Here is a 24,741-nt window from a genome sequence, read left to right as displayed (position 1 = left end):
CAGTAGCATTTAGGCTGTGACAGCCCCAAAGGAATTTCCCTGCTGAGCTTGTTCTGCAGTGAATTGAGAGCTTTGGCTGAATTGTGAACTCTGGCATGCTGGAGCCAAACTGCCCCCAAGCAGAGTGGAAACCTGGAGAGTCTCACAGCTCCCTATGGCAGAACCTGGCTGACTCACTGGAAGTGATGCGTTCACTCTTGGGGGACGAGAGGGTCCTTTGTGCAGCTCCTCGGCCGGTTTATCCATGGAGTTTTCTCTCCAGAGGAACCCACACACCTGCCATTCCTGCTGGAGGTAAGTGACCAGGACAGCTAACGTCTACATACCTGATCAGAGAGCTGGTAGGAGCCAAACACTACAATAAAAGTATTCAATAGGTGAAAAATCATTCAAAAGCTTATTTCAGGACATTATTATTTAACGGCTAGGTGGCTGTATAGTTGTAATGGCTTTATCCCACCCATGAGAGCTGTGTATGCATGAAGGTCTGGGGAGGCACCAGAGGCTGAGCTCCACGTTTGTGTAGCTGTTTTAGAGTTCTATAAGACTGCGTATGCTAAACATCTGTATTGCTTCTAAAGCTGCAAAAAGGAAGCTAAAAACCCCTCAAAATGTTCTAAAATGAACATCTGAGTCTCTCTTCAAGTTGGCAAATATTGTTAATAGCTGGATCCAATTTATAAAGAGTTTGAGAACATGATTGAGAAGAAAACAGTTATTTTATTTTGGAATGATAAAAAAAAAATCATTGACCTCTTCATCACAAGACAATCAGCATTGTATTATATAGACAGGGGAAATAATAATAATTAAATTCACTAACTCTGGATTTCCTTTGATTAATGAGGGGGCCCTGAAATACTGTTCTAAGATTTGTCACAACTGCTCTTTTCCAGGTGATTTTTTTTTTAATTATTTCCTCCTTTATAAAAGGAACCCAGCAATTAACAATAGTCAACAATTTTCCCTGGAAGTCTGAATTTACAGAAGAACATGTTTGATCAGAAACTTTTACATTCATTTAATAAATGTGCTAAGATTATTTTCTCAAAGTACTTCATAGCCTCAGAAGGTAACATGTCTTATTTTCTCATTTGATGTATAGTGAAATATATCTTAAGTGACTTCAGGTATCTGGCAAAAAGTTGCTTGCTTCCCGGAGGCAGCTTAGTAAGAGGGGAGGGGGCAGAGGTGTACTCCGTATATCTGTGGATATTTTGGCATAGTCTTTTAAGACAGGGGATGCCTAATAACGGTAGTCTCCTATGCAGGTTTCACTGCACTATGTCAAAAGTTAATGTCCCCTCATTTCTAATAAAGACAGATTTGGGGGGTTAATTTGATTATCTTGCTTATAAAGCTAAACCTCTAATACCCCATAATGCAAATACGTACATTAGCCTCACTTAGGTTAGCGCATCTTGAGAAAATTAAGCCAATATATATATATATTAAGGCCAAAGTTTAAAAAAAGGTTGGAGCTGTACGTTCAACGAGGAAAAAAATACCATCGCCAAATTTTTCAAACTTCGGTTCCTAAATTAGGCAGTTGAGTCCATCTTTAGCAACCTCAGCAGAAGTGACCACACCCATAACTTCCTCTGAAACGTATGGAAGCTGCATGAAAATAAAATGGCTTGATTATGTGCTAACTTGAAGCACTTGCCTTTCAAAAGTCAGGTTTCTATCTGTAAGGGTCGTTTGTATATTCGCACAAGAGGTTTTGATAAGACTGGAATAAACTAAAGCGATTAAAGGAAACATTAATTGTGACAGTTGTATATATGGTATAGCTTTAAGAATCCCAATATTCAATTTTACAACAGCAAAATATACCGACAAGAGCTAAAAAGCAAACATTCAAACAGGAACAAATTAACAGCTCGGCCAGCTAATGAATCAGCTATAACAATGCTCCGTCTCAGCTTTCTCCAAAAACTCTCTAAAATAAAGGTGGTGTACCTATGGCCTCCTTTGTGTATGTGTTTTATTTTAAAATAATGGTGAAATTTGGGCCCTTCCCTATTGAGGTGGGGTTCCTCTGCAGCTGCACGAGAAAAGAGGTGGTTGGGGGTTGGTCAAATATACTTCAGTCTACTTACAGATTTCAAAACAACACTGCTCTCCTGTGAAGGAGAGACCAACTGAAATAGTTGAGCAATATCCATCCTGGGCTGGTGGCAGTAGGGAACACCTATGAAGGCCACAAGGCTAATATGAGGAATAATGCTAAGGGGCTCTGGAAGGGACATTGGCCAGGCCTCAGTTTAGACAAAGGGAGGGTCTTTTGGGACCAGGTCTCTACACAGTCCCACTTGTGGGATGTACACACATTACCGCTGAGCTTTGGTTAGTTTCTGGAAAGCACAGTCCACTGGAGCTGCACAATGCCCTTTAACCACAGAGCTGAGGTTCTAAAAGGGTCGGGCTAGGGCCGTTTATATTCTGAGTGGCATACCTACATATGTCCCTCCATGTTATTTCAAAACATTGAATAACATTATTAGAGCCTTTCTGTGGGCCCTGCTCAATCACCATGATTATCACTTAGAAAACTACAACTCCCTGTAGCCAAGGGAGGTGGGAGGAGGCTCCCAGACCTACAAAATTATTATTATGCTTTCATCGTGTCCCAGATGTCAAATTGGTTCCAGCATGCTAACAATCTATGTAGGTAGAAATTGAATGGATATAAATGCATCCAATTGCCCCTGGGGATCTGCTCAGTTCCTCTTGTCCAATGGAGGAAAAATGAAGGTCCTACACAGTAGTGGTCACGTGAAGGGTCTGGGCATCCCAGTTAGGAGGTACCAAATTCATCCTTGCTGTCATGGAACAGCATCTATCTGGGGTAACCCAGACTTGCAAATTGAGAGGAGGGGGAAACTATAATTTGGAAGAACTGAAAAACATCATATGGAGTTTCCAATTAGTCAGGGATTTGTCTCTTTTCTAATACTAAAGCAACAATATGACCTGCCTACCACTATTTACAACTAAACGCTTACTAATATATCAGTTTGGTCCAGATGCCCTAGGACTGGCTGAGGCCCAGCAGCTACTGGGAATCTTGGAAATGCTTCATCAAGTTCCCAGAGCCATGTCTACTCGGTATGCTTTATTAATGAAGAGTAACTCTATTGATCTGGAGTTCTTTGTGAAAATATGGAGAGTTATCACAGCCCTTAAGACAGCCCCAATGGCAGGGCATGTTACAGATGCTTCTGTGGATCTTGGGCTGTGCCTGATACAACAAAAAATTCTATTCAAAATGTCTTGGATGCCACAGAGATTATGGAAGAAATGGGTCTTGTCCTCGAATGTTTGTTGGTGCTGCAATAAAGAAAAAGGAACCTGGCTGCATATGCTATGGGACTGTCTAAGAGTCAGGCAGCTAAGCAGAGAGATGGACATGGGAGTGAAAATAGTGCTTGGCTTCAGCAACCAAACCTCAGCTACAAATAACACCCTATAGGTTATGTACCTACTACCCTGGGTTTAACTCCTCCGCAAGACTTTGGTACTTGAGGCCTGTAGTGATTACCAAGTGCATGATGTTACAAAACTGGAGGAGCAGTGTATTTGGACCTGTCTGAGTTAGCAGCAAAAGAAAGTATTGCTTATTGATGTAGACAGCAATTATATGAATTTTGAAATGTTCACATGAATTATATGAAGAAATTTGTACCCTGTCTCTTGATACATTTGGATAAAGAATGGTGAAGCCTGTCCTCCCGGTGCTCCAGGGCTGGGGAGGCAGGGGCCAGGCTTCTTGGCACGCCAGGGGGCTGCGTTGCTGGGCCTCACGGTGCTCCAAGGGTGGGGGCTGGGGCCACACTGCCGGACCTCCCGGTGCTCTGGGGCTGGCCCGTGGTGGGGCTGAGGTCGCACTTCCTGGCCTCCTGGCACTCCGGGGCGGGGGAGGGGGGAGGAAGGGCTGCGGCCGTGCTGCCCGGCCTTCTGTCTCTCTGGGGCTGGGGGCGCTAGCTTGGGGCAGAGGCCAGTGGCCATAGGGTGGTGGGGGTGGTGGAAGCTGGGTTCCAGTGGGTGCGGAAGGGGCGGGGCTGCCTTGGATGGAAAGGACGGGGGGCAGGATAGCCTCCCCGAGCCAGTGGTTCACCCACCACCTATGGCTCCTTCCCAGAAGAAAAAACATCCCAGTTAGTCCACAGACTGTGTGGATGAGCTGTCTGCCCTGGTACCATGGTGTCAAGGGCTTCTCTTGCTCTGTCTACTGTTGACGATCTCTAGGATCCCAACTTCCTCTCCTTCATATGTGGCCAGTGTTCCATTGCCGGAACATATAGTCATACCCTTGCCTGCACACTCTTCTGATCCAGAGAGTTAGATGGGGAAGAGCCTTAGCTGAGATCTCAGGTCCATGGGTTGTCCTAGTCAGTTTAGGAACTTCCTGGGGAAAACTGAGAGGCTTATTGGGACAGTTTGTGTAGCAGAGAGGGACATCCCAGGGCTCTTGTTCTCCTTCAGTTGCTGTAGTCTCTTGAGGTATCCCACCTCCGTCTCTCTTCCTACGTAGCCTTACTGGCAGGGTCTTTCCTCTTACCCTTGGGAGTCTGGGGATTTAACAGATCAGCCCTAAGACTCCTTACCTTTCTGTCTCTCGTAAGACAGCTATGTTGTTGTATTTGCTTCCCAGACCAGTAGAAATGTTTGCAGCAGCATCACCTCTACTAGCTAGTACTCCTGACTACCTGTCTATTCAAGAAGGGGCACTGTCCATCTATAGACCTCCTCCTGTCAAATGCAAAATTTCTCTTGTTCTGCTTCAGAGGAGGGATGGACAGACTATCACCCATGTATTTCTGTTGAGAGCAGAGCATAGAGGAAGCTTATATATTCTCACTGATTCCTTTAATCCCACGTGTGGTGAAAAAGATAGAACCCAGACATATTAGTTGTTCCAGTATGGGCCAGATAATACTGACACATGCTTCTTCTTTGAGTGGCTCTGCATAGTCCCACTTGTGGGGTACGTTGCCACGTTGTGGTGCCCAACAGTAGAACCTTCTGCAAGCAGTGCCTGTTGGAGCACACATGAACCTCATCTGACTTTCCCCTTGGTGTTTTTGAATGTTCCAGGGGCAAGACTATATAAGGGGGTGCTTCTCTCTCTCTACCATCTCAGTTCCTTTCACCTGCTGTGCCAGACGGAAATGAACTGTGCTGGTCCTTCAGATCCGGCGTTTCTCCAGTTATAGTGCCTTATTATACCTGTTGTTCTTAGTATAGTTTTAGTATAAGGTATTTTATGTACAGTAGACTATAGATAGTTTAATATAACTTTCATAAGGCAATTCCATGTGTTATGGTGGAACTGCAGAAGAAGAAGAAGCTGAGATTTAAGAGATATGTTTCATTACCAGCTGTCATCCTGGTGTCAGATAAACAAATGAGGTGCCCTAAGTGCCTAGCAGGACACTTTTTGTATGGGTGTTTTATTTGCTGGACTTTCATTCCCAGATTAAGGAGAGGCAGAACAGACATTGCTGCTACTCAAGGAATCTCTGTCTGCTAAATCAGCTGGTTCTGAAAGATCACTGGATCTGAAAACTAAGAGGCCTGATTTGGCTTTGATGGCTTCTTTTAGCAAGGTTGAGTTCCAAGTCATTGGGTTCTTTATCATTTCCAGTTTCTGATCCTTTAGCTAAAACTGTCAAAGCTTTGAAGGCACCATATCAAAGGGTCGATGGCCTGCTAAGGAACCTAAAGCCATATTGATTATGACTGTATTGGTTCTGAAGAAGCAGTTGAAGGAGAAGACAGACTGTTAGCAATGCCAGATCCTGCATGTCAGACTTACTGAATCTGTCCGAATCTGACCTAGCCTCTACGATTCTGACTTTGAAATCCGGGCCTTCCTCAGATTCAAAGAGAATGTTAACAGTTGTGGCTGATGACCATCTTCCTGCACCTACGGTCAGATCTACATGAGGAAATTAGATAAGCATAACTGTGTCGCTCACGGGTGTGAAAAATCCCCAACCCTGAGGGACAGTAAAGCTGAGCTAACCCCCAACCTCCCAATGACATAGGTACTGCCTCTCGGGGAGGTGGAGCTGCCTCTTAGCTCAGCTGCAGCATTTTAAGTGCAGACCGGCTCTAAACATTCCTCAGATCTGTCTGACAAAACCTGGCAATGAGGAAGAGAGTCTTCCTCAGTTCCACAGTTTGCTTCATTGTCACTTGAAAAGGGGAGAAGAGCAGAGGAGATCTTTAATTTTTTTTCCTGACCCTTTTATGTCGCCTGCTCCTAAGACTCCTACGGACAGATCTTTCTCATCCTTTATTTCTTTTCACCCCACGGTTCCACTGCTGTCTCCAGTGAGATCCATAGTGGATCTGAGATGGAGGACAGCGGATGATGGAGGAAGAATCAAGAGACCTAATTTGTCCTGAGTTATGCCTCCTTATACTTTTGCTCCTCCTATGGTATATTTCCAGATCCCCGCTACTGGAGAGACTGGCAGCTCTGGTCTTCAAGTCCCTATTGGCTTCCACCACCACAATTACTGGATCAACCTCCTTATGGATGGAGAGGTGAAGTTTAATCCGTTAAGGATCTGGTTACTCAACAATTCTCAGATCCGGTTCTTCCATATCTGTTGGTAGCTCAGATGGTAGAAACTGATATGCTTTCTGAAGACGAGGATAAGGAGATAGCTCCTTTTTTTGAACAGGAATAAATGGATACAGACTGATCCAGATGTATCATCCTATGAGTTTGTGGGCGTAGCTTCTGTGTCCTCCCCCTCTGAAGATGCTTGGCAGTTCCATGACCTCATGGATCACATAGTAGCCACATTAAATTTAAAACATAAGACTCTGGATCGGTACCAGAGCAGGCACAGACTTAAAGTTTTAAAAAGTCTAAGGGAAAAGGTACTTACAGTAGATCTTCCTTGACTTGCTGGCCAAGACCCAAGCTCATAGTTCCATGTTTCTACTGGAACCATTGCTGGTATCCTCTTCCCTTCAGTACTAGGAACTGGAAGAGCTTCCCCCTAGGCATGAGTGAATGAAAACTAAGAAGGATTATTCTAATAAAAATGAAGTACTAATATGTAAAATGTAGTATAAATAAAATGAAATTTGGAGCAATCTAGGGTCTGCTGAATCCTTTAATTCTAACATCTGCTTAATACAGAAGGTGTATTTTATATCTGAGATGTAAAGTTTGTATCTGTATGTGTGAGCTCATTCTGTGTAAAGGATTACCTTAGAAAATACACTGATTTGAATGAAGCAATGAGGTTGTTCTGTAGCTCCCAGTAAGCATGGCATCCCAAAAGGCCCACAAGCCCCATGCTGCATAAGGTTCAGAATAGTTTTGTTCATTGTTTTCTTCTATGCAGGGTCCAGAGGCCTACTTGTTGATCTTATGATTTGCACAATTTCTCTCCGAAATTTCTCACCCAATATGCAAGTGTATCAGGAGAGGAATATTCAACATGTGGGTTAACATTTCACTAGATAGTAGAAAGCTCCAATTATAAAATATATATGTATTTATAAAGTGAAGAACCAAAATAACTAAATTGTGCTAAGTATCAGAGGGGTAGCCGTGTTAGTCTGAATCTGTAAAAAGTAACAGAGGGTCCTGTGGCACCTTTAAGACTAACAGAAGTATTTGGAGCTTTCGTGACTTGCATCTGAAGAAGTGAGGTTCTTACCCTCGAAAGCTTATGCTCCCAGTACTTCTGTTAGTCTTAAAGGTGCCACAGGACCCTCTGTTAAATTGTGCTGTGGAAGTTAACAGGTGTTTCTTTTAACTAAGTACAACCCTAACATTTTAAATATTGCAGATTCAAAAATATCTTCTGATATCATTAAGGAATACACTTGCATTAATACTACTTTTACAGCACCTTTTACCTGAGGATCTCAGCAGTGTAGAAACATTAAACTTCTTGACACCCTTATTAACTATGTAAGTAATTCAATTAATTTTACAGAGGGAGGAAATTAAGCACAGCAACATGAAACAGTTTTCCCAAGGTCACGTGGTCCGACAGTGGCTGAGCTGGGGCAAGAACCTAGCAGGCTGACTCTCAGCCTTGCTTTAATCAATATCTACTAACATGTAGAAGCTAAAATCCAAATGTCCAGAAAATAGATGCACATCTATGCACCTCATTTGTGTGTACAACTATTTACACACACCACAACTTGTCATTTGCACTTGCAGTTGATGTAATTAATTATATGCATAAATTAGGTATGCAATTGAGCACATTTTTTATGCATACAATACCATATGCTGTTTTCTGAAAAATGTGGACCTGAGTTTAATTCCTAACTATTTGGCTCAGAGGTGGCCAAAATATAGCTCACTGGAATCGGTAAGGTGGGTTTTGCTTGCCTTTGTGGCCTCTGTACATTACTGGTACAATCATACAATTCTCCATCTTGATCCAGATGGATGCAAATTGCTCATGTGGCCTTTAGCTGGTCCACATTTAGATGGTATGAAACAGCCTAGAGTTTTCTTACCAGATTGCCCTTTTAATGCTAGCTTTTCCATACACGACCCATGTCTATCAGCATACATGCTTTTTCTGTTTATTAAATCAATGCAAACCTTTTTAAGCTTCAGGAATGCAACAGGTTATTCATAATTCTAATAATACCAGGTTCTACTCCTAAACAACTAACATTGAATCGCAACCCAGTTGATTATCCTGGGAGAAGCTGTGGATGTGGTATACCTAGACTTTAGTAAGGCATTTGATACAGTCTCACATGATATTCTTATCGATAAACTGCGCAAATACAATTTAGATGGGGCTACTATAAGGTGGGTGCATAACTGGCTGGATAACCGTACTCAGAGAGTTGTTATTAATGGTTCCCAATCCTGCTGGAAAGGCGTAACGAGTGGGGTACCGCAGGGGTCTGTTTTGGGACCGTCTCTGTTCAATATCTTCATCAACGACTTAGATATTGGCATAGAAAGTACGCTTATTAAGTTTGCGGATGATACCAAACTGGGAGGGATTGCAACTGCTTTGGAGGACAGGGTCATAATTCAAAACGATCTGGACAAATCGGAGAAATGGTCTGAATTAAACAGGATGAAGTTTAACAAAGACAAATGCAAAGTGCTCCACTTAGGAAGGAAAAATCAGTTTCACACATGCAGAATGGGAAGAGACTGTCTAGGAAGGAGTACGGCAGAAAGGGATCTAGGGGTTATAGTGGACCACAAGCTAAATATGAGTCAACAGTGTGATGCTGTTGCAAAAAAAGAAAACATGATCCTGGGATGTATTAACAGGTGTGTGGTGAGCAAGACACGAGAAGTCATTCTTCTGCTCTACTCTGCTCTGGTTAGGCCTCAGCTGGAGTATTGTGTCCAGTTCTGGGCGCCACATTTTAAAAAAGATGTGGAGAAATTGGAAAGAGTCCAGAGAAGAGCAACAAGAATGATTAAAGGTCTAGAGAACATGACCTATGAAGGAAGGCTGAAAGAATTGGGTTTGTTTAGTTTGGAAAAGAGAAGGCTGAAAGGGGACATGATAGCAGTTTTCAGGTATCTAAAAGGGTGTCATAAGGAGGAGGGAGAAAACTTGTTCAGCTTAGCCTCTAAGGATAGAACCAGAAGCAATGGGTTTAAACTGCAGCAAGGGAGGTCTAGGTTGGACATTAGGAAAAAGTTCCTAACTGTCAGGGTGGTTAAACACTGGAATAAATTGCCTAGAGAGGTTGTGGAATCTCCATCTCTGGAGATATTTAAGAGTAGGTTAGATAAATGTCTATCAGGGATGGTCTAGACAGTATTTGGTCCTGCCATGCGGGCAGGGGACTGGACTGGATGACCTCTCGAGGTCCCTTCCAGTCCTAAAATCTATGAATCTATGAATCCTGTTCCCCATGTCAAGTGCTGGGATATAAAGAGATTATCATTTAATGACAATGCTAATGAGAAGCATACTTTAAACACTGAATTGTAATCCTGATGCTTTGCAACAGCCTGGTGGCTGTGTCACATGTTCACTGGAGGCTCTTCTCAAGGGAGGCTGCTAGGAGTTTGTACTATAAAACAAGTTTCCTGCCAACCTCAGCAACTCTGCAAATCAGGAAGTGGTGACCTAGGAACAGGGTAGCCATTGACAGAGCCTAATAGTTTTCTGACAGTCTTTTCAAACACCATTTGGAAAATAAAACACCTACGTATTCTCAGAGATTGCAAATGGAGTTAACATATTATGCATGCACTTGCTAACTTGCCCACATGATCCTAGTTTAGTGTCCTTCCCACTCACACCTGCTGTTATCCAACTGTTAACATGCGTGCTTAATTATAATAAAGAGAAAATATAATACACTGAATACATGATTTCTTAATTTTAAGTTTCTTGTTTCTGTATCTGGCGCATTAGTTGTTTTTGTGTGTTAGTAACATCGATTTAGTGTATTAGGAACCCAAAATGAAGGTGCACACAGACATTATCACATTTCACAGACATGAGAGAGAGAGAGAGAGAGAATAGATCCATCCATCAGGCTATCTTGATTACACCTCCAGTGATGTAGGATTGTTCATGGGCATTCAGGAGTTTTATCCAGTGCTCTTTTAACTGTCTCACAGAATGGGATTCCATTAGTTGTGAGATCATAGCATTGCTACCCGTCTGGCTACGCGTCATTGTTACCCGTTACGGTTTCTGTGCCCATGTACCATTTAGGGTTGCCAGGTGCACGTTTTTTCACTGGAAAGTCCAGTCAAAAAGGGGACCTGGCAACCCTAAATGACACCCGAACCAAAATCTGTTTACTGTGGGGCAGGAGGAGATGCTGGGTCATTAACCTGCGCCAGCCTCTGCTCAACTGGGGCTGCCTCCTACTTGCAAGCAGGCTCCTTGAGACGATCCAGCAAGTGATGGGGATGGAGGCGAGAGGAGTGAGCCTTGTGGGAAGAGGCAGAGAAGGGAGCAGGGCCTTGGGGGAAGAGGTGGAACAGGGGCAGGGCCTTGGGGGAAGAGGCAGAAAAGGGGACAGGACCTTCGGGGAAGAGGTGGGGCAGGGGTGGGGCCTCTGGGTCATTACCAGCAATTAAAAAGGAGACCATTCCACATACTGATCTCATTGTTAGTAAATTATGCCTGAAAACGTACCCATTTCTCTTTCCCCTTGTATCTAGTTATGTTCCACAAGACCATCCTATATGATTCCTTTCCTTCCTTGATGCTTCTGCCCTTCAAATATGTCAAGGGTTCTCAAACTATTGTCTGAAAAGCCCATCTCTGTTGTCATCAGAATTCAACACTTAGAAAAACAACCAATAGGGAATGATTGTTAGTGGCTCTCCAACTTTTTCCATTCTCTCACTTACAAAGGTGCCTGCAGAATGAAAACATTGGAGAGCTGTAACTTACCATATTTCTACACACTGTGTATGTCTACGCTATGAGCTAGAGGTGTGATTTCCAGCTAGTGTACACATCTTTTCACACTGTAATCATAGTATAGTCAGGCAGAGGCACAGACTAGCTGCTCCAAACACAGATCTGCCGGGACCCTATGGGTACAGTACTTAGGGCAGCCCGCCCATGTTGCCATTGCACGTGCTACTGCGGCTACATTACTATTTCTAGTGTGCTTGCTTGATGAGAGTAGTGCAAGTATGTCTACATGAGCTGGGAATCACACACCTTGCTTGCAATGTAGACATAACTTTAGTAACTGGTTAGCTGAGCTATGCTTATGTCATTCTTTTAATCTTCGCACAAATTAGTGTCTCCAGCCCCTACATTTTTTTAATTTTTTTCTCTGTATTCTTTTCAGATTGTTTAATCTTTCGAGCACTAAGGGTGATCAGAACTAAATGCAATATTTCAGAGCCTCTGGGAGCCAAGGTAGTCTCCTCTCCCTCTTCCATGATGTAACTGTACATACAGACAAAAAACAACATTTTTGCTACAACAGCCCATTGCAAGTTCATATTTAATCTGCTATCCACTGTCACCATTGGGTCTGGTCTCCTCTTACTGCTTCTGAAACATCTCCTTCCCTGTTGGATTTGTATTTTGTATTATTTCTCTCTGACGGTATTAGGCTCTATTTTTGTAGACTGAATCCCAGCACTATTTCTTGCCCATTTTCTAATCTTTCTAGGTCCCTTGATATTACTTCTTCATTGTTGTTTGCAGCTATTTCCAATTGACTATTATTTATTAGCCCTTCAAGTTCATTAATCCGTCAAAGAAAGTTTCATAGATTCATAGATTATAGGACTGGAAGGGACCTCGAGAGGTCATCGAGTCCAGTCCCCTGCCCGCATGGCAGGACCAAATACTGTCTAGACCATCCCTAATAGACATTTATCTAACCTACTCTTAAATATCTCCAGAGACGGAGATTCCACAACCTCCCTAGGCAATTTGTTCCAGTGTTTAACCACCCTGACAGTTAGGAACTTTTTCCTAATGTCCAATCTAGACCTCCCTTGCTGCAGTTTAAACCCATTGTTTCTGGTTCTATCCTTAGAGGCTAAGGTGAACAAGTTCTCTCCCTCCTCCTTATGACACCCTTTTGTATACCTGAAAACTGCTATCATGTCCCCTCTCAGTCTTCTCTTTTCCAAACTAAACAAACCCAGTTCTTTCAGCCTTCCTTCATAGGTCATGTTCTCAAGACCTTTAATCATTCTTGTTGCTCTTCTTTGGACCCTTTCCAGTTTCTCCACATCTTTTTTAAAATGCGGCGCCCAGAACTGGACACAATACTCCAGCTGAGGCCTAACCAGAGCAGAGTAGAGCGGAAGAATGACTTCTCGTGTCTTGCTCACAACACACCTGTTAATGCATCCCAGAATCATGTTTGCTTTTTTTGCAACAGCATCACACTGTTGACTCATATTTAGCTTGTGGTCCACTATAACCCCTAGATCCCTTTCTGCCGTAAAGTTAAAGGCAACCAGGTCTTAAAGATACTTTGAAGCACCTCTCTGGACACTTCCCCCAGTGCGATACGTTGCCATTGATTGTTATTTGATTATGGACTATTTTCAGATGTATTTCCGTTTGTAGGATGGTACTTATACCCAAGACATGTTGAATTAAATTTTCAAATACAATTTTGAGAGGTACTCTGTTAAATTCTTTTCTAAAATCTAGATAGAAGAAATAGTCTATGTTCTCTATGTCCATTAATTTTGTTAATTTGATTACAGAAAGCAATCAGGTTTGTTTTGCCTGGTTTTGATTGTATATTTGTCCTGATTTCTGTGTCACCAAACTGTTTACAGATTATTACGTGCATTTCTAAGGTGCCTAACACTATAATATTAGTTTGGCAGATTTTTATTTTTGTTCTGTTTTGTTTCCCCTGAGTCCTAGAAATCAGCTTTAATGGATTGTAAGTATAAGGACTGCTGCTATATTGCCCTCTTTAAGATTGTTACTGCATTTGTCTATTTTCTTCCTCCCCCAAGATTTGATAAAAATAATTGCCACTGGCTCAATAAATTCATTAGTGCATCTTCTTAGATCCCTGAGATTCATATTATCTGGGTCTGTTTATTTGTACAGTACTATGTATAGTCAGTTTCCCCACATCTTTCCTTACATGCTTTTATTGATAGCTACCCTTTACTATACAGGGCTCTGAACTTAATTGGGAGTGTTCAGTTGGGAAGATCCTGAGTGTTGCAATCCAACCGTTGAGACTACAAATCCCATGATGCCTTCAGGGAGAGAGAGAAACTAACTTCCTCCTATACTCTAGCCAGGTAGAGCATGCAGTGGGCTCCATTTGGGGAGAGGAGCTGAGATTGCTTGATGGAGCTTTGTCCAAACCAGAATCTTCTGATAGGAAGCCAGAAGCTACTGCTGAGAGCCTGCTTGGGAGCCAGGGCAGAGACTGTTGCTGTGCCCAAAACTGATTGAGGAGGGCCTCCAGTGAAGGCAATGTGAGTACCCAACACCTTTGTTTGGGAAAATACTTGCAAGGGAAGGGGGACAGTGAAGAGACTGTAAGGTGTTGTCTGGGTCTGAGAAGAGGTGGGGAATGGACTTATGTAACCAGACCCAGGGTTGCTGACATCTGGTTAAAACAATTCCCATCTTCAGAGGGGTTATGCAGTTTGGAATGATTCCAAATTAGAATTGCTCTACCTCGTTGCCTTGCCTGGACTGATTCACTGGACCAACAGAATGCTGTCCCCAGCTTCAAGATCCTCAAGCGCACCCATGCAAGCGGTTAGACCTCTGAAATCCAGAGGAGAATTCACTCAGAGGTAGGGTAAATGGTGGCAGTGTAAATGCAAGTTAGATAAATTTCATTTACTACTGTAAACTGTATTTAATTGATTTATTGAACTGCCCCCTACTGATTTAAATTAGTGGTGACATTTAATTTCAGTCTGTTATGTTTTCTTAAACTGTTAAGTAAAGATGTGTTAACTCCAATCTAAGTGTATATTGTTTAGAATTGGTATTTTTGAGTTAGACCCATTGCACGGATTAGTTTAGATTTATTCCAGGAGGCTCCCAAGGCAAACCATTGAGTATGTACAGGGCCCAGGCAGGCAGAGGCACCGCCAATTTTCATTTCCTTTACAAGTAAAAGGACTGCAGCAGAGGGGTGGATAGAGGATTCCCACCTATCCAATATCAGCACTGGGATACTCAGAATCTCCTTTACTGTCAACAGCATCAGGCACCCGGGCACACAGGTGAGTGTTGCCTGTTCCCAAGTAACACAGGGAGGAAAGGGGGGGTTACACTATAGTCATAAAGTCTTTATTTTTCTATACTAGTCATTTGTTTGAAGATAGAATTTTGAGAAGTAGTTCAGTAGCTCAGCCATTTTAGGCGTGCTCATTAAAATGCCTTTTTAAATATTTGTATTTTTAATTTATTCTCTTCAGCCTTGTTCACACTTACAGCGGTGTACAGGGTAGATGTAGTTACAGGCAGCAGTGAAAGGCAGTCTGTGTCCACATGGTGGTGTGTGGCTACACATGGCAGTGAAAGGCTCTGGTGGCAGGGAAGGCTCCAGGAACTCCCACTGCTCTCCCCCACCCTGAGCCTTTCACTGTGGCAGGAAAAGGCTCCGGCAGCCGGGAAGCAGCAGACCACTACATTGCTAAAAAAGGCAGCATAGAAATGGGAGGCACTGCTTTGGCACGTGGCAAGCCGTGTAGGGTATCCATCCTAGAGTTCTGACATTTCTAGACTCGACTCACCTAAGCAAGGCCTCACTGTCTTCACTGCTATTGATACCTGTGCTAGCTGGGCAGGCAGTGTCTGTATTCGATATGTTGCCCTTAGTGTAGACTTATCTTCTTAATATGAAGAAGTTCCGTGGTCTTTTTGTTTTGCTGTCCTCAGCTTTCTTCTTTTACCTTGAAATTTTGTATGGTACAGTCTTCTTTTGTTCCCTTTTCTATTTCCAGTGCAGGTTCTCATAATTTTGGACCAGTGTTTTGTGCATCCACCCTCATTGCTTCTTTTTTTTTTCATATTTCTTCTTCATCAGAGGAATCGTAATCTCAATTAAGAAGTCTTGAGATTCCTCAGCCTTCTTTCACATTGGTGAATTTTAACACTTTACATCACCTATTATTCACTAAGTTTCTTAATTCCCCAATATTTGCTTTCTTGAAATCCATACCTTCTGTGAACACAGTCTTTCTTCAGTGTGTTTATTTCAAGTATACTTTGGTCACTAGTTTCAACACTTCCCTGTTATTTACTTTCTCAATAGTTTTTCTCCCTCTTAGTAGAAAATTTCCCAGGAGGAGATTGCATCTCTGCCTGGATACCATGCTCTTGGCAAAATGAAGTTTTTCACTGGAGAATACTTGGGAATCTTAGTTTTAATTATACTTGTCATTCCAGACTTCTGGGTAGTTGATTATGCTATCCTGTGGTCTCTCCTGCACCTTGATGATCCAAGAATTTTTCACTCACTCTGCTCATTTTAGTGCTCTTCCACAGATTTTGTATGATACGATCTTCTTGGTACAGCCAATTGCAGTGTCGTCCCCCCTCCCCAATTCTCGTATCTTTTCTAAAAGTATTTATGCTCTTAGCTGCTTAAGATCAAATTTGCAAAACCCCAGGCAAATCATTTAAACTCTGTGCTGAAGTTTCCCTATTTTGATATTATTTAGAGAATAAATTTGTCTTTGTAAAGCCCTTTGAAATCCTCAAACATGAAGTATGGTTTTCTTTGCCAAGGATGAAGTACACTTTTTTTTCCACTCTTCTCTTTTTCCCTTTCCTGAATTGATTGATAGCTATAGTATCAACATTATGGTTGTGAGAAACATCCCATCAGCTTTGTGATGCCATCTAGGTTATGTCCTCTGTGAAGGAGTTGAATACTCTGGCTCCCCTTTATACATCATGCAGACAAGCCTCAGAAAACACTTATTTTAGAAAAGGCTCAATAGCACGAACAAGCTACTGTGTGCCCCCCTCCTTTCCCCCGCCCTCCAGTGTTTCTTTTTCTTTGATAGGTCACCCATTCTCTTGCATTTTTTCACCTTTCAAGGAAAGGGCTCTCTTACCCACACCTGTACTAGTACGTATGTACATATAATTGATTTGGGATATAAGATACCAACTAGCTGCATGGAGAAGGACCAAGCAGGATATCCTTGTAGAGAATGAAAGCTCAAAGTTGTTAGTTTTAAAAACAAAAATAGTATTTTTGGGGCCTTTGTAGCATCTACCCTCACAGAACAGCTGTTTAGTCGGAGTCCTGAGGCTGATTGTCATTAGGACCACATTCAGCAGGTCAAGAGATGAAGGCCTGTAACATCCTGTTTAATAAAAAAAAACTAGCAGCACCTGGGCTGACATACAATGCTATGGTAGATTGTGGTACAAGAGCGCTGACACACAAAAAGATTAAGTTTAATATTAGTAACTTCTTCATTCTAACCTAAACCTTATCAACCCTTCCCAATTTCATGGGGAAACCAGTCCATGACAAGTTCTAACATATCACAGGAAATCAGGTTTGAAATATTTCAGGTTTCAGAGTAGCAGCCGTGTTAGTCTGTATCCGCAAAAAGAAGAACAGGAGTACTTGTGGCACCTTAGAGACTAACAAATTTATTAGAGCATAAGCTTTCGTGGACTACAGCCCACTTCTTATATGCATCCGAAGAAGTGGGCTGTAGTCCACGAAAGCTTTTGCTGTTCTTCTTTTTTTAGGTTTGAAATAGAGTCATAAACTTCAAACGCCAGCAAATGTGGCATTTTTCTACAGCTCTGGAATGGTTTTCCTCCAACTTCTTTGCAGCTTTGACTGATTTCCTTCAAACTCTTGCTGGGGGAAGAAAATTTAGCTCTTATGGTCTGTACCTGAGGGTGAAAAGCTACAGCATAAGAAGAGGAACAAAGATCCCCACAGCCTTACCTATGTGGGTCCTTTAGCTCTCTCTCACCTTTGCCTGGTGGCAGCTAGCATTCCCACCTTGTTCTGCTTTTACCTCTTTCATTCCTCCATCAGGAATGATTTAGTCAGTGTGGCCAAATGTGCAGCAGAAAGGGGCCTTACTTCACCAGAGATCATCTGACTAGCATTCAGTACACCTGCCCCAGAGCTGCGCAGGGTCAGAGAGGAGCTGCTTCATGCTTGTCAGGCTACATGACAACATAAAGCGCCAGGGGATTCACCTAGTCCTAGGGTGATGAGGTGTCCGTTTTTCGACCAGAACAATCAGTGGAAAAGGGACTTTGGCAGCTCCGGTCAGTGGTGCTGCCCAGCTAAGGCAGGCTAGTCTCTACCTGTTCTGACACTGCGCTGAGCCCCGGAAGCAGCCAGCAGACCTGGCTCCTAGACAGGGGGAGGGGGTGCCATGGGGCTCCATGTGCTGCCCCTGCCCTGAGCACTGGCTCTGCACTCCGGCCAATGGGAGCTGGGGGGGTAGCGTCTGTGGGCAAGAGCAGTGCGCAGAGCCGTTTGTGTGCCTCTGCCCAGGAGCCAGACCTGCTGCTGGCCGCTTCCAGGGTGCAGTGCAGTCCATGATGCCAGGCCAGGCAGGAAGCCTGCCTTAGCACTTCTGCTCTGCCACTGACCGGGAGCTGCCAGAGGTAAGCCTGTGCCCCAATCTCCTGCCCCAGCCCAGAGCCCCCTTCCACACCCTGAACTCCTCATCCCCAGCCCCACCTCAGAGCCCTTACGCTCTCCCACACCCCAACCCCCAGCACTCTCCCACACTCTAAATCCCTTGACCCCCACCCCCAGCCTGGAGCCCCCTCCCACACCCCAAACCCCTCATTTCTGGCCCCAGCCCAGAGTCCTCACCCCCTCCCACGCCCAGTGAAAGAGCGAGTCACTGGGGGGGTGTAGTGAGCGGAGGGGGTGTGACTGGGGTGTTTGGTTTTGTGAGATTAGGAAGTTGGCAGTCCTAGCGTCACCCCATCCCCCCTTCACCCCATGGCTGCTTGAGGCACAACATAACCCCCCCCCCCCCCATGGTTTAACTGGCAGCCTCCAGCTGTCCCCTGACACTGGCCGGCCCAGCCCCCTGCGCACTCAGGATCCCCGGGGCAGGGCCTGGCCTGGCCTGGCTGCTCCCCCCGTCCCGCCTGCCCCCTCAGCAGGCCCTGCGGCTGTTCTCGACGCTTCGCCCTCTCCCGGCCCAGGCCCAGCTAAGGCTCTTCTCGCCTCCTCCCTCCGTTCCGTCACACGGACCCGGCTACTCGCTCGCGGGTAGTACATCTCCCCCAGCGTCCAGAAACTGCGCATGCGTGGAACCTCACTCGCGGGCCGCCCACTAGTTGAGCACGAGACCCTCTCGCCACTGGGCCCGTGGGTAGGCAGGCACATGCGCAGAATGACACAACTAGCGAGTGAAAATGGGCAGCCTGACTGGGTCAGTCTACGCATGTGCAAAATAGCTGACCTGCGGCTCTTCCCGTTCTTATTCTCCCCCTCCCTCGTCTCCCCTCGGCAGCGCATGCGCAAGTCGGCCGAGCAGTAGTTCTCGATGTGCGCCACCCCTCCGGAGCCCTTTCGGTTGACGCATGCGCAGAGCAGTAACGGAGGGGGCGGTCTGGACTGTTCCGTTGGCAGCAGCCGGATTCCTGTCAGCGGCGGCCGAGCCCGAGCCTGACAGCGCGTGAAGCCCCTGGCCTAGCCCGGGCCGCAGTGAGCGCGGCGCGCCCTCTCGGCTCCCGGTGTCTCCCCTCCCCGCGCCGGGGCGGCGGAGGCAGCAGCGCCCCTCCTCCCGGCGGCCCCCCAGCCCCTGCCGGGCCGCGAAGCTGCGATGCCCTCGGACTTCATCTCTCTGCTCAGCGCCGACCTCGACCTCGAGTCCCCCAAGTCTCTCTACTCCAAGGGTGAGTGCGGGGGGGGCGGGGCTGGGCCGCGCGCGGCCCCCACCCCCGGCGGGCCGCAGCTCCCCCCCCCCCCCCCCCCGGAGCAGCCGCGAGCCTGCCGAGCCCTGGCTCCCGCCCTCGCCCCGCGGGGCCCTCGCCCGGCGGCCGGGCCCGTCCCAGGCAGACGGGCCAGGTGTGGAGCGGTGGCCTCGCAGGGATGCTGCCCGCCGCGGGGAGGAGGCGCCGGGGTCCCGGGAAGCCCCAGCCCCAGCCCCAGCCAGGCGCTGAGATTGCAGCGGGGCCGCTCGGGCTGCATTCCTGGCCCGGACACCGTATCCTCAAGAATGTGTCCCGACGGGTTTGTGCGCCAGGGACGCGGCAGACGGCCCGCCGCGACATCCGCTATGTGATCGGACCCGTGGGCTGAGTCTAAAGCGTCTCTCGCTTGGCCGGGGCACAGCTGGGCTGTTACCTCTGACTTCCCACTGCCATTTCGGAGTGTGTCTGGCGGGCACGCAGACTGTGTGTGTCAACAGCCCTGAAGCTGACATGTTGGCTACATGCTGGCCTGGGTAGAACGTCTCCAAAAACAGGGGCTAAAGGGGGAATGGAAACGCCGTTTAGTTGGAGTTTCATAAAGCGGCTGACTAAATCAACGATACAAACGTTCTGAAATAAACTGAGTCGTTTCCGGGAAAGAGGTGGAATTCTGGCCTGAAGCAGAAACTGGCTGAGAGTCAAAAAACAAAAAGTTGAAATTCGTGGTTAATTTTCAACATGGCAAGAGAGTTTATGGTGCCCAGCTTTGAGCTAGGACTAGTATTTACTCTGTTAACTGGGGATTGGGAAAAGGGAGTGAACAGGGAGGTGGCAGAGTTTTCAGATGATACAGTCTGTTAGGATAGTCAAGATGATAAAAGAATGTATGGAACGTCAGAGCTGTGCTAGGTGAATGAGCAGCCTGATGTCAAGTGAAAGTCCATGTTGGCAAACATATGGTAATAAGGAAATGTACAGTGGAAGGAATAACTTGAGCTACATGTACACATAATTGATTGCTAAACTCACTTTAAAGATGTGGGTGTTACTGTGGGCAGCTTAATAAAATATCTGATCATTGTGCAGCAGAGACACGCAAAATACAACTTTTGTATGTATAATAAAAGGATAGAAAATACTGAGCATATTTTGCTGCTATATATTATGTCCAAGTAAAAAAATCTATTAAACTGGAATTAAGGTACCTTAACCAATACACAGATTTTAAAGGCAAAAACATCACAGTGATGTTGTTATCCCCAAAACAAATGTAATAAACCCAGGAAATTCTGGCCTAAGACCAAACTTAAAAGAAATCCAAACTTGGTAAGTTAAGGTATGGAAATACACAATTAAGGCACTCAAACAGCTTTAACTCATAGTGGTGCCATGCAGTAACCGTAGAATTGTGACTAGTACGTAATAGTGTTTGTAGTACCAGATTAGATTAAAATGATTTTTAGACATTGAATTTTAATTTTTTCCCCTTATGTCACTACGGGGTGGCGTTCAGGTTGTTTGGATGCCTTAACTGTGTATTCCAGTTTGCTTCAGTCCTAGTGAGAACAATAGAAGGTGGCAGGCATTTTGAAAGAGGGCAACATAGCCTGTGAACTATCAGGGGTTCTCAACCTTTCTCTCTCTCTGAGGCCCCCCTCAACATGCTATAAAAACTCCAGGGCCCGGTGCGGGATGGTGCTCAGGGCAGGGGCCTTGGGCTTATGTGTAGTTTGACTTCTATTGGGGGTAAGGGGCCAGCAGGGCTTGAGCCACCTCCGCATGGTGGGGTCCAGGGAGGGAGTGCCATCTCCACCCCTTGACTCGCCTCAGCAGGGCACCAAGCCTGTCTGGGTTGGAGGGGTGGGGGCACAACCAAAAATTATAACTCAAAGGTGGGGGGCTTAGCTCAAAAAGTTTAAAAACAGTTTAGGGTGCAGGGAGGGGGTAGGTAGGGGCTGTGTGCACATGGGGTGGTTATAGGTGTGGGGGGGTTAGGGGCTCTGTGCAGGCAGGGAGGTAGCTAGGGGCTCTGTGCAGGCAGGGAGTAGTTCAGGGTACAGGGAGGGTGTAGCCTCCGGGTGTAGGGAGAGGGGTATTAGGGGCTGTGTGCCGGGAGGACTCCCCTGCAGTCCCTGTTCTTGGAGGGGGAGCTGGGTGTCCCCACCTGGAGGGATAGATAAATCTCTGATAATTTTCATATGACTTTACATTGTGCCTCTTCATATATCTTCTGTATATCAAAGCCTCCTGTAGAAACTTTGTGTTAAGCCTTGGTATAATGTTATAGCCTCTAAGGATAGTTAAAGTAGAAGAAAAATGTCTTTTTGCTAGGAGTAGAATAAGATTCTCCCCCCCCCCCCCCAACTCCCTTAATCAATTGCCCTGTTGAATGAATGAGGTGTGAGTGAGCAAGGCCTGGAAGGCAAGCACCTCCAGACAGCTGCAGCAGTTGGAGAGGTGCTGGGAGCCAGATCCAAGGACAATAAAACTTGTCAGGTGGGCTCACTAAAGAAAAGCAGACAAATTGACGGCCTAGGGAGTTAGAAGCAAGCACCTTCTTTTGAAAACACCCTCTTTGAACAGCATTGGGACAACACCCAGAGGAAGCAGCACCCAACGGACACAGGGTACATCTACACTACAGCGGGGAGTCGATTTAAGATACGCAAATTCAGCTACGTGAATAGCGTAGCTGAATTCGACGTATTGCAGCCGACTTACCCCGTTGTGAGGACGGCGGCAAAATCGACTTCTGCCGCTTTTTGTCGGCGGCGCTTACTACCACCTCTGCTGGTGGAGTTAGAGCGCTGATTCGGGGATCGGGACACGATAAATCGATCCCCGAGAGGTCGATTTCTACCCGCCGATTCAGGCGGGTAGTATAGACCAGACCACAGACACAGATTTTGAATCTGGTACAGATTTGCATGAGAGGGAAGCTGCTATAAATGTGAGGTGTCTTGCAGAGGACCCCGGGTCTCGTCTTGTCAACATGGGAGCATTGATCCGGATCGACAGAAACCCGGCTCCACCCCTCCCATCTAACTCACCTGGCCAGTGCAGTTAAGGGGGGCAACTAATTGGTAACAACAGCAAGACAGAGTATGCTTGTGTGTGTGGGTATGTGAGTGCCTGAGTGTAATATAGATCATATGCATATGATACAGTGTTAAGTAATACATGTATTACTAATAAATGTGGCTTTTTGCCTTATACCCTCTGAAAAGATCCTGTGCGGTACTTTAAGTACAACACTCTTACCGGCTGCCTCTGGGGGAACAAAGGAGGCTGGGAGCTGAGGAGCAGCTTCAACCTGGGGCATCAGCAGGAGAGGAGGGAACGCTGCCGCTGCCTATTCTATGGCACCAGCGAGAGCAGCAGCTGCCCCTCACTTCCACCTCTGACCTGGCCAGAGGGCGGGAGAAGAGATGGGGGAGGTGGAGGTGTGGAGCTGCCCCCAGTGCCTTTTAACTTCAGCCCCACGTGGAGGCACCAGGGATCGGGGCTTCAGCCCTATGCCTCCCGGCTTCAACCCTGCAGGGAGTGCTGCGGCCCCCTTGAAAGGGCACGCAGACCCCCAGGGTGCCACAGACCCCAGATTGAGAATTAAACTAGGGCGTTGGCTACACTCGGAACTTCACAGCTCTGTATGTTCAGCGCTGTGAGAGAGCTCTCGCAGCGCTGTATGTACTCCACCTCTCCGAGGGGACTAGCTTGCAGTGCTACAGGCTCTGATTACACTGGTGCTTTCCAGCGCTGCACTCGCTGCGCTCAGGGGGGTGTTTTTTCACACCCCTGAGTGCAGCAAGTTGCAGCGCTGTACACCGCCAGTGTAGCCAAGACCTGAATCTCAGTGGGTTTTAACTACAGTAGGACCTCAGAGTTACAAACACCAGAGTTATGAACTAACCGGTCAATCACACACCTCATTTGGAACTGGAAGTACGCAATGGGGCAGCAGAGACCTCTTTCCCTCCCCCCCCCCCCAAAAAAAAAAAGCAAATACTGTACAGAGCAATACTGTGTTAAATATAAGCTACTAAAAAAAAAGGGGGGGAGTTTAAAAAAAGATTTGATAGGGTAAGGAAACTCTTTCTGTGCTTGTTTCATTTAAAAGCAGCATTTTTCTTATGCATAGTAAAGTTTCAAAGCTGTATTAAGTCAGTGTTCAATTGTAAATTTTGAAAGAACAACCATAATGTTTTGTTCAGAATTACAAACAACTTCAGGAACGGAGGTTGTTTGTACCTCTGAGGTTCTACTACATACTTAAAGTTTGAAGAATATAGTGAGATGAAGACTTTATAGAACCAGGAGTGAGGGAAAAGAGAGCTGATTGTCTAGTCAAACTGTCAGTCACCCAGAGAGGGACTTTACTCTATCCAGAACCCTTTGCACAGCAGAAGAGGCCTTCTATAAAACTCCTAGGTCCAAAGGCAGAATAAGTTGCAGGGCAGGTGAGGAAGGGTCACATGGAGGAAACTGGGCCAGTTACAAGATGTATAGAGTACTTTGAATGAGTAAATGGACTGACGTTATGGAAAAGTATCCGTTGTCATTGTTGTTCTTTAGCTTGTTTTTTTTTTCTTTTATGTAGAATAAATTATTAGCACTCGTTTTGCTAAACTCCTCTGAACTGTGTCCTGCTGATTTGTTTGGGGAACCTTGCTGCTATGCTCTGCCACAAAGTTTCTGTTACTTCATTAAGATAATTTAGGACAAAATGGTCTGATACAGGCTGCTAAATTTCTTAGTCACTTAAATTTAACTTTAACCTATAAATTCTCAGGATATTTGTTTTATTCTTCGTGTGCCATAATTTCCGAGTGGATATATTGTATTTTTTATATGTAACAAAGTGGTTGAATCTGCTTGAAGTGCAAAACTGTTCTCAACTGCAATACAATATATAGACTGGTGCTTCCATAATGTAATTGATATGCCTTCACCTTTAGTTCTGGTCGTCATCATTTCTGAAAAAGAGAGCAGAACTTGAAAGGGTCTTCTTGAGATGGATGAAATGATGACTAGAAGTATGAATAAACATTAGAAAGAGTGGGACTGTTTATTGTGGAAGAGATGAATAAGATTAGGTGTGATATAGGTTTATAAAAGAGTAGATGGAAAAATTGATTTAAATACAAATCAAACTTTACATTAAATACAGGTTTACTTAAAAAAAAAAAAATTAAAATTGACAACCTATGTTAACGCCTACATTTATTATAATCTATTTTTTTTGTATTTGATTTAAAACAGTACATGTTTGCTGCAAAGTTTTAAAGAAAGTCAGACCCCACTGAAGTGATGGAAATCACTAAGTACCTTGAACACAGATGCAGAGAATATTTTCTTAATTTCAGTTTATTCAACTTGTTCAGTCAATACTAGTTAATTCAAA

General features: G+C 45.2%; 1 protein-coding gene across 2 annotated transcripts in view; it reads left to right on the top strand.

Moving 5' to 3' along the window:
* Positions 1–245: 245 nt before the first annotated feature.
* The window catches only part of NFAT5 (nuclear factor of activated T cells 5), a 154,597-nt gene continuing 130,101 nt past the window's right edge, over positions 246–24,741 (top strand). Inside the window, exon 1 of one of the 2 annotated variants that reach the window (XM_054048565.1) lies at positions 246–294. Coding sequence is in view for 1 of the 2 variants with exons in the window: in XM_054048566.1 (XP_053904541.1) it covers positions 19,250–19,322 (73 nt within the window). In the remaining variant the exon portion in view is untranslated. Of the gene's footprint in view, positions 295–19,042; positions 19,323–24,741 lie in introns of those variants that run through there. The other variant, XM_054048566.1, reaches the window with a different exon arrangement.

This window comes from Malaclemys terrapin, chromosome 14 (assembly GCF_027887155.1).
Source record: "Malaclemys terrapin pileata isolate rMalTer1 chromosome 14, rMalTer1.hap1, whole genome shotgun sequence".
Classification (NCBI taxonomy): domain Eukaryota; kingdom Metazoa; phylum Chordata; order Testudines; family Emydidae; genus Malaclemys; species Malaclemys terrapin.
This window is presented reverse-complemented; position numbering and strand designations above follow the sequence as displayed.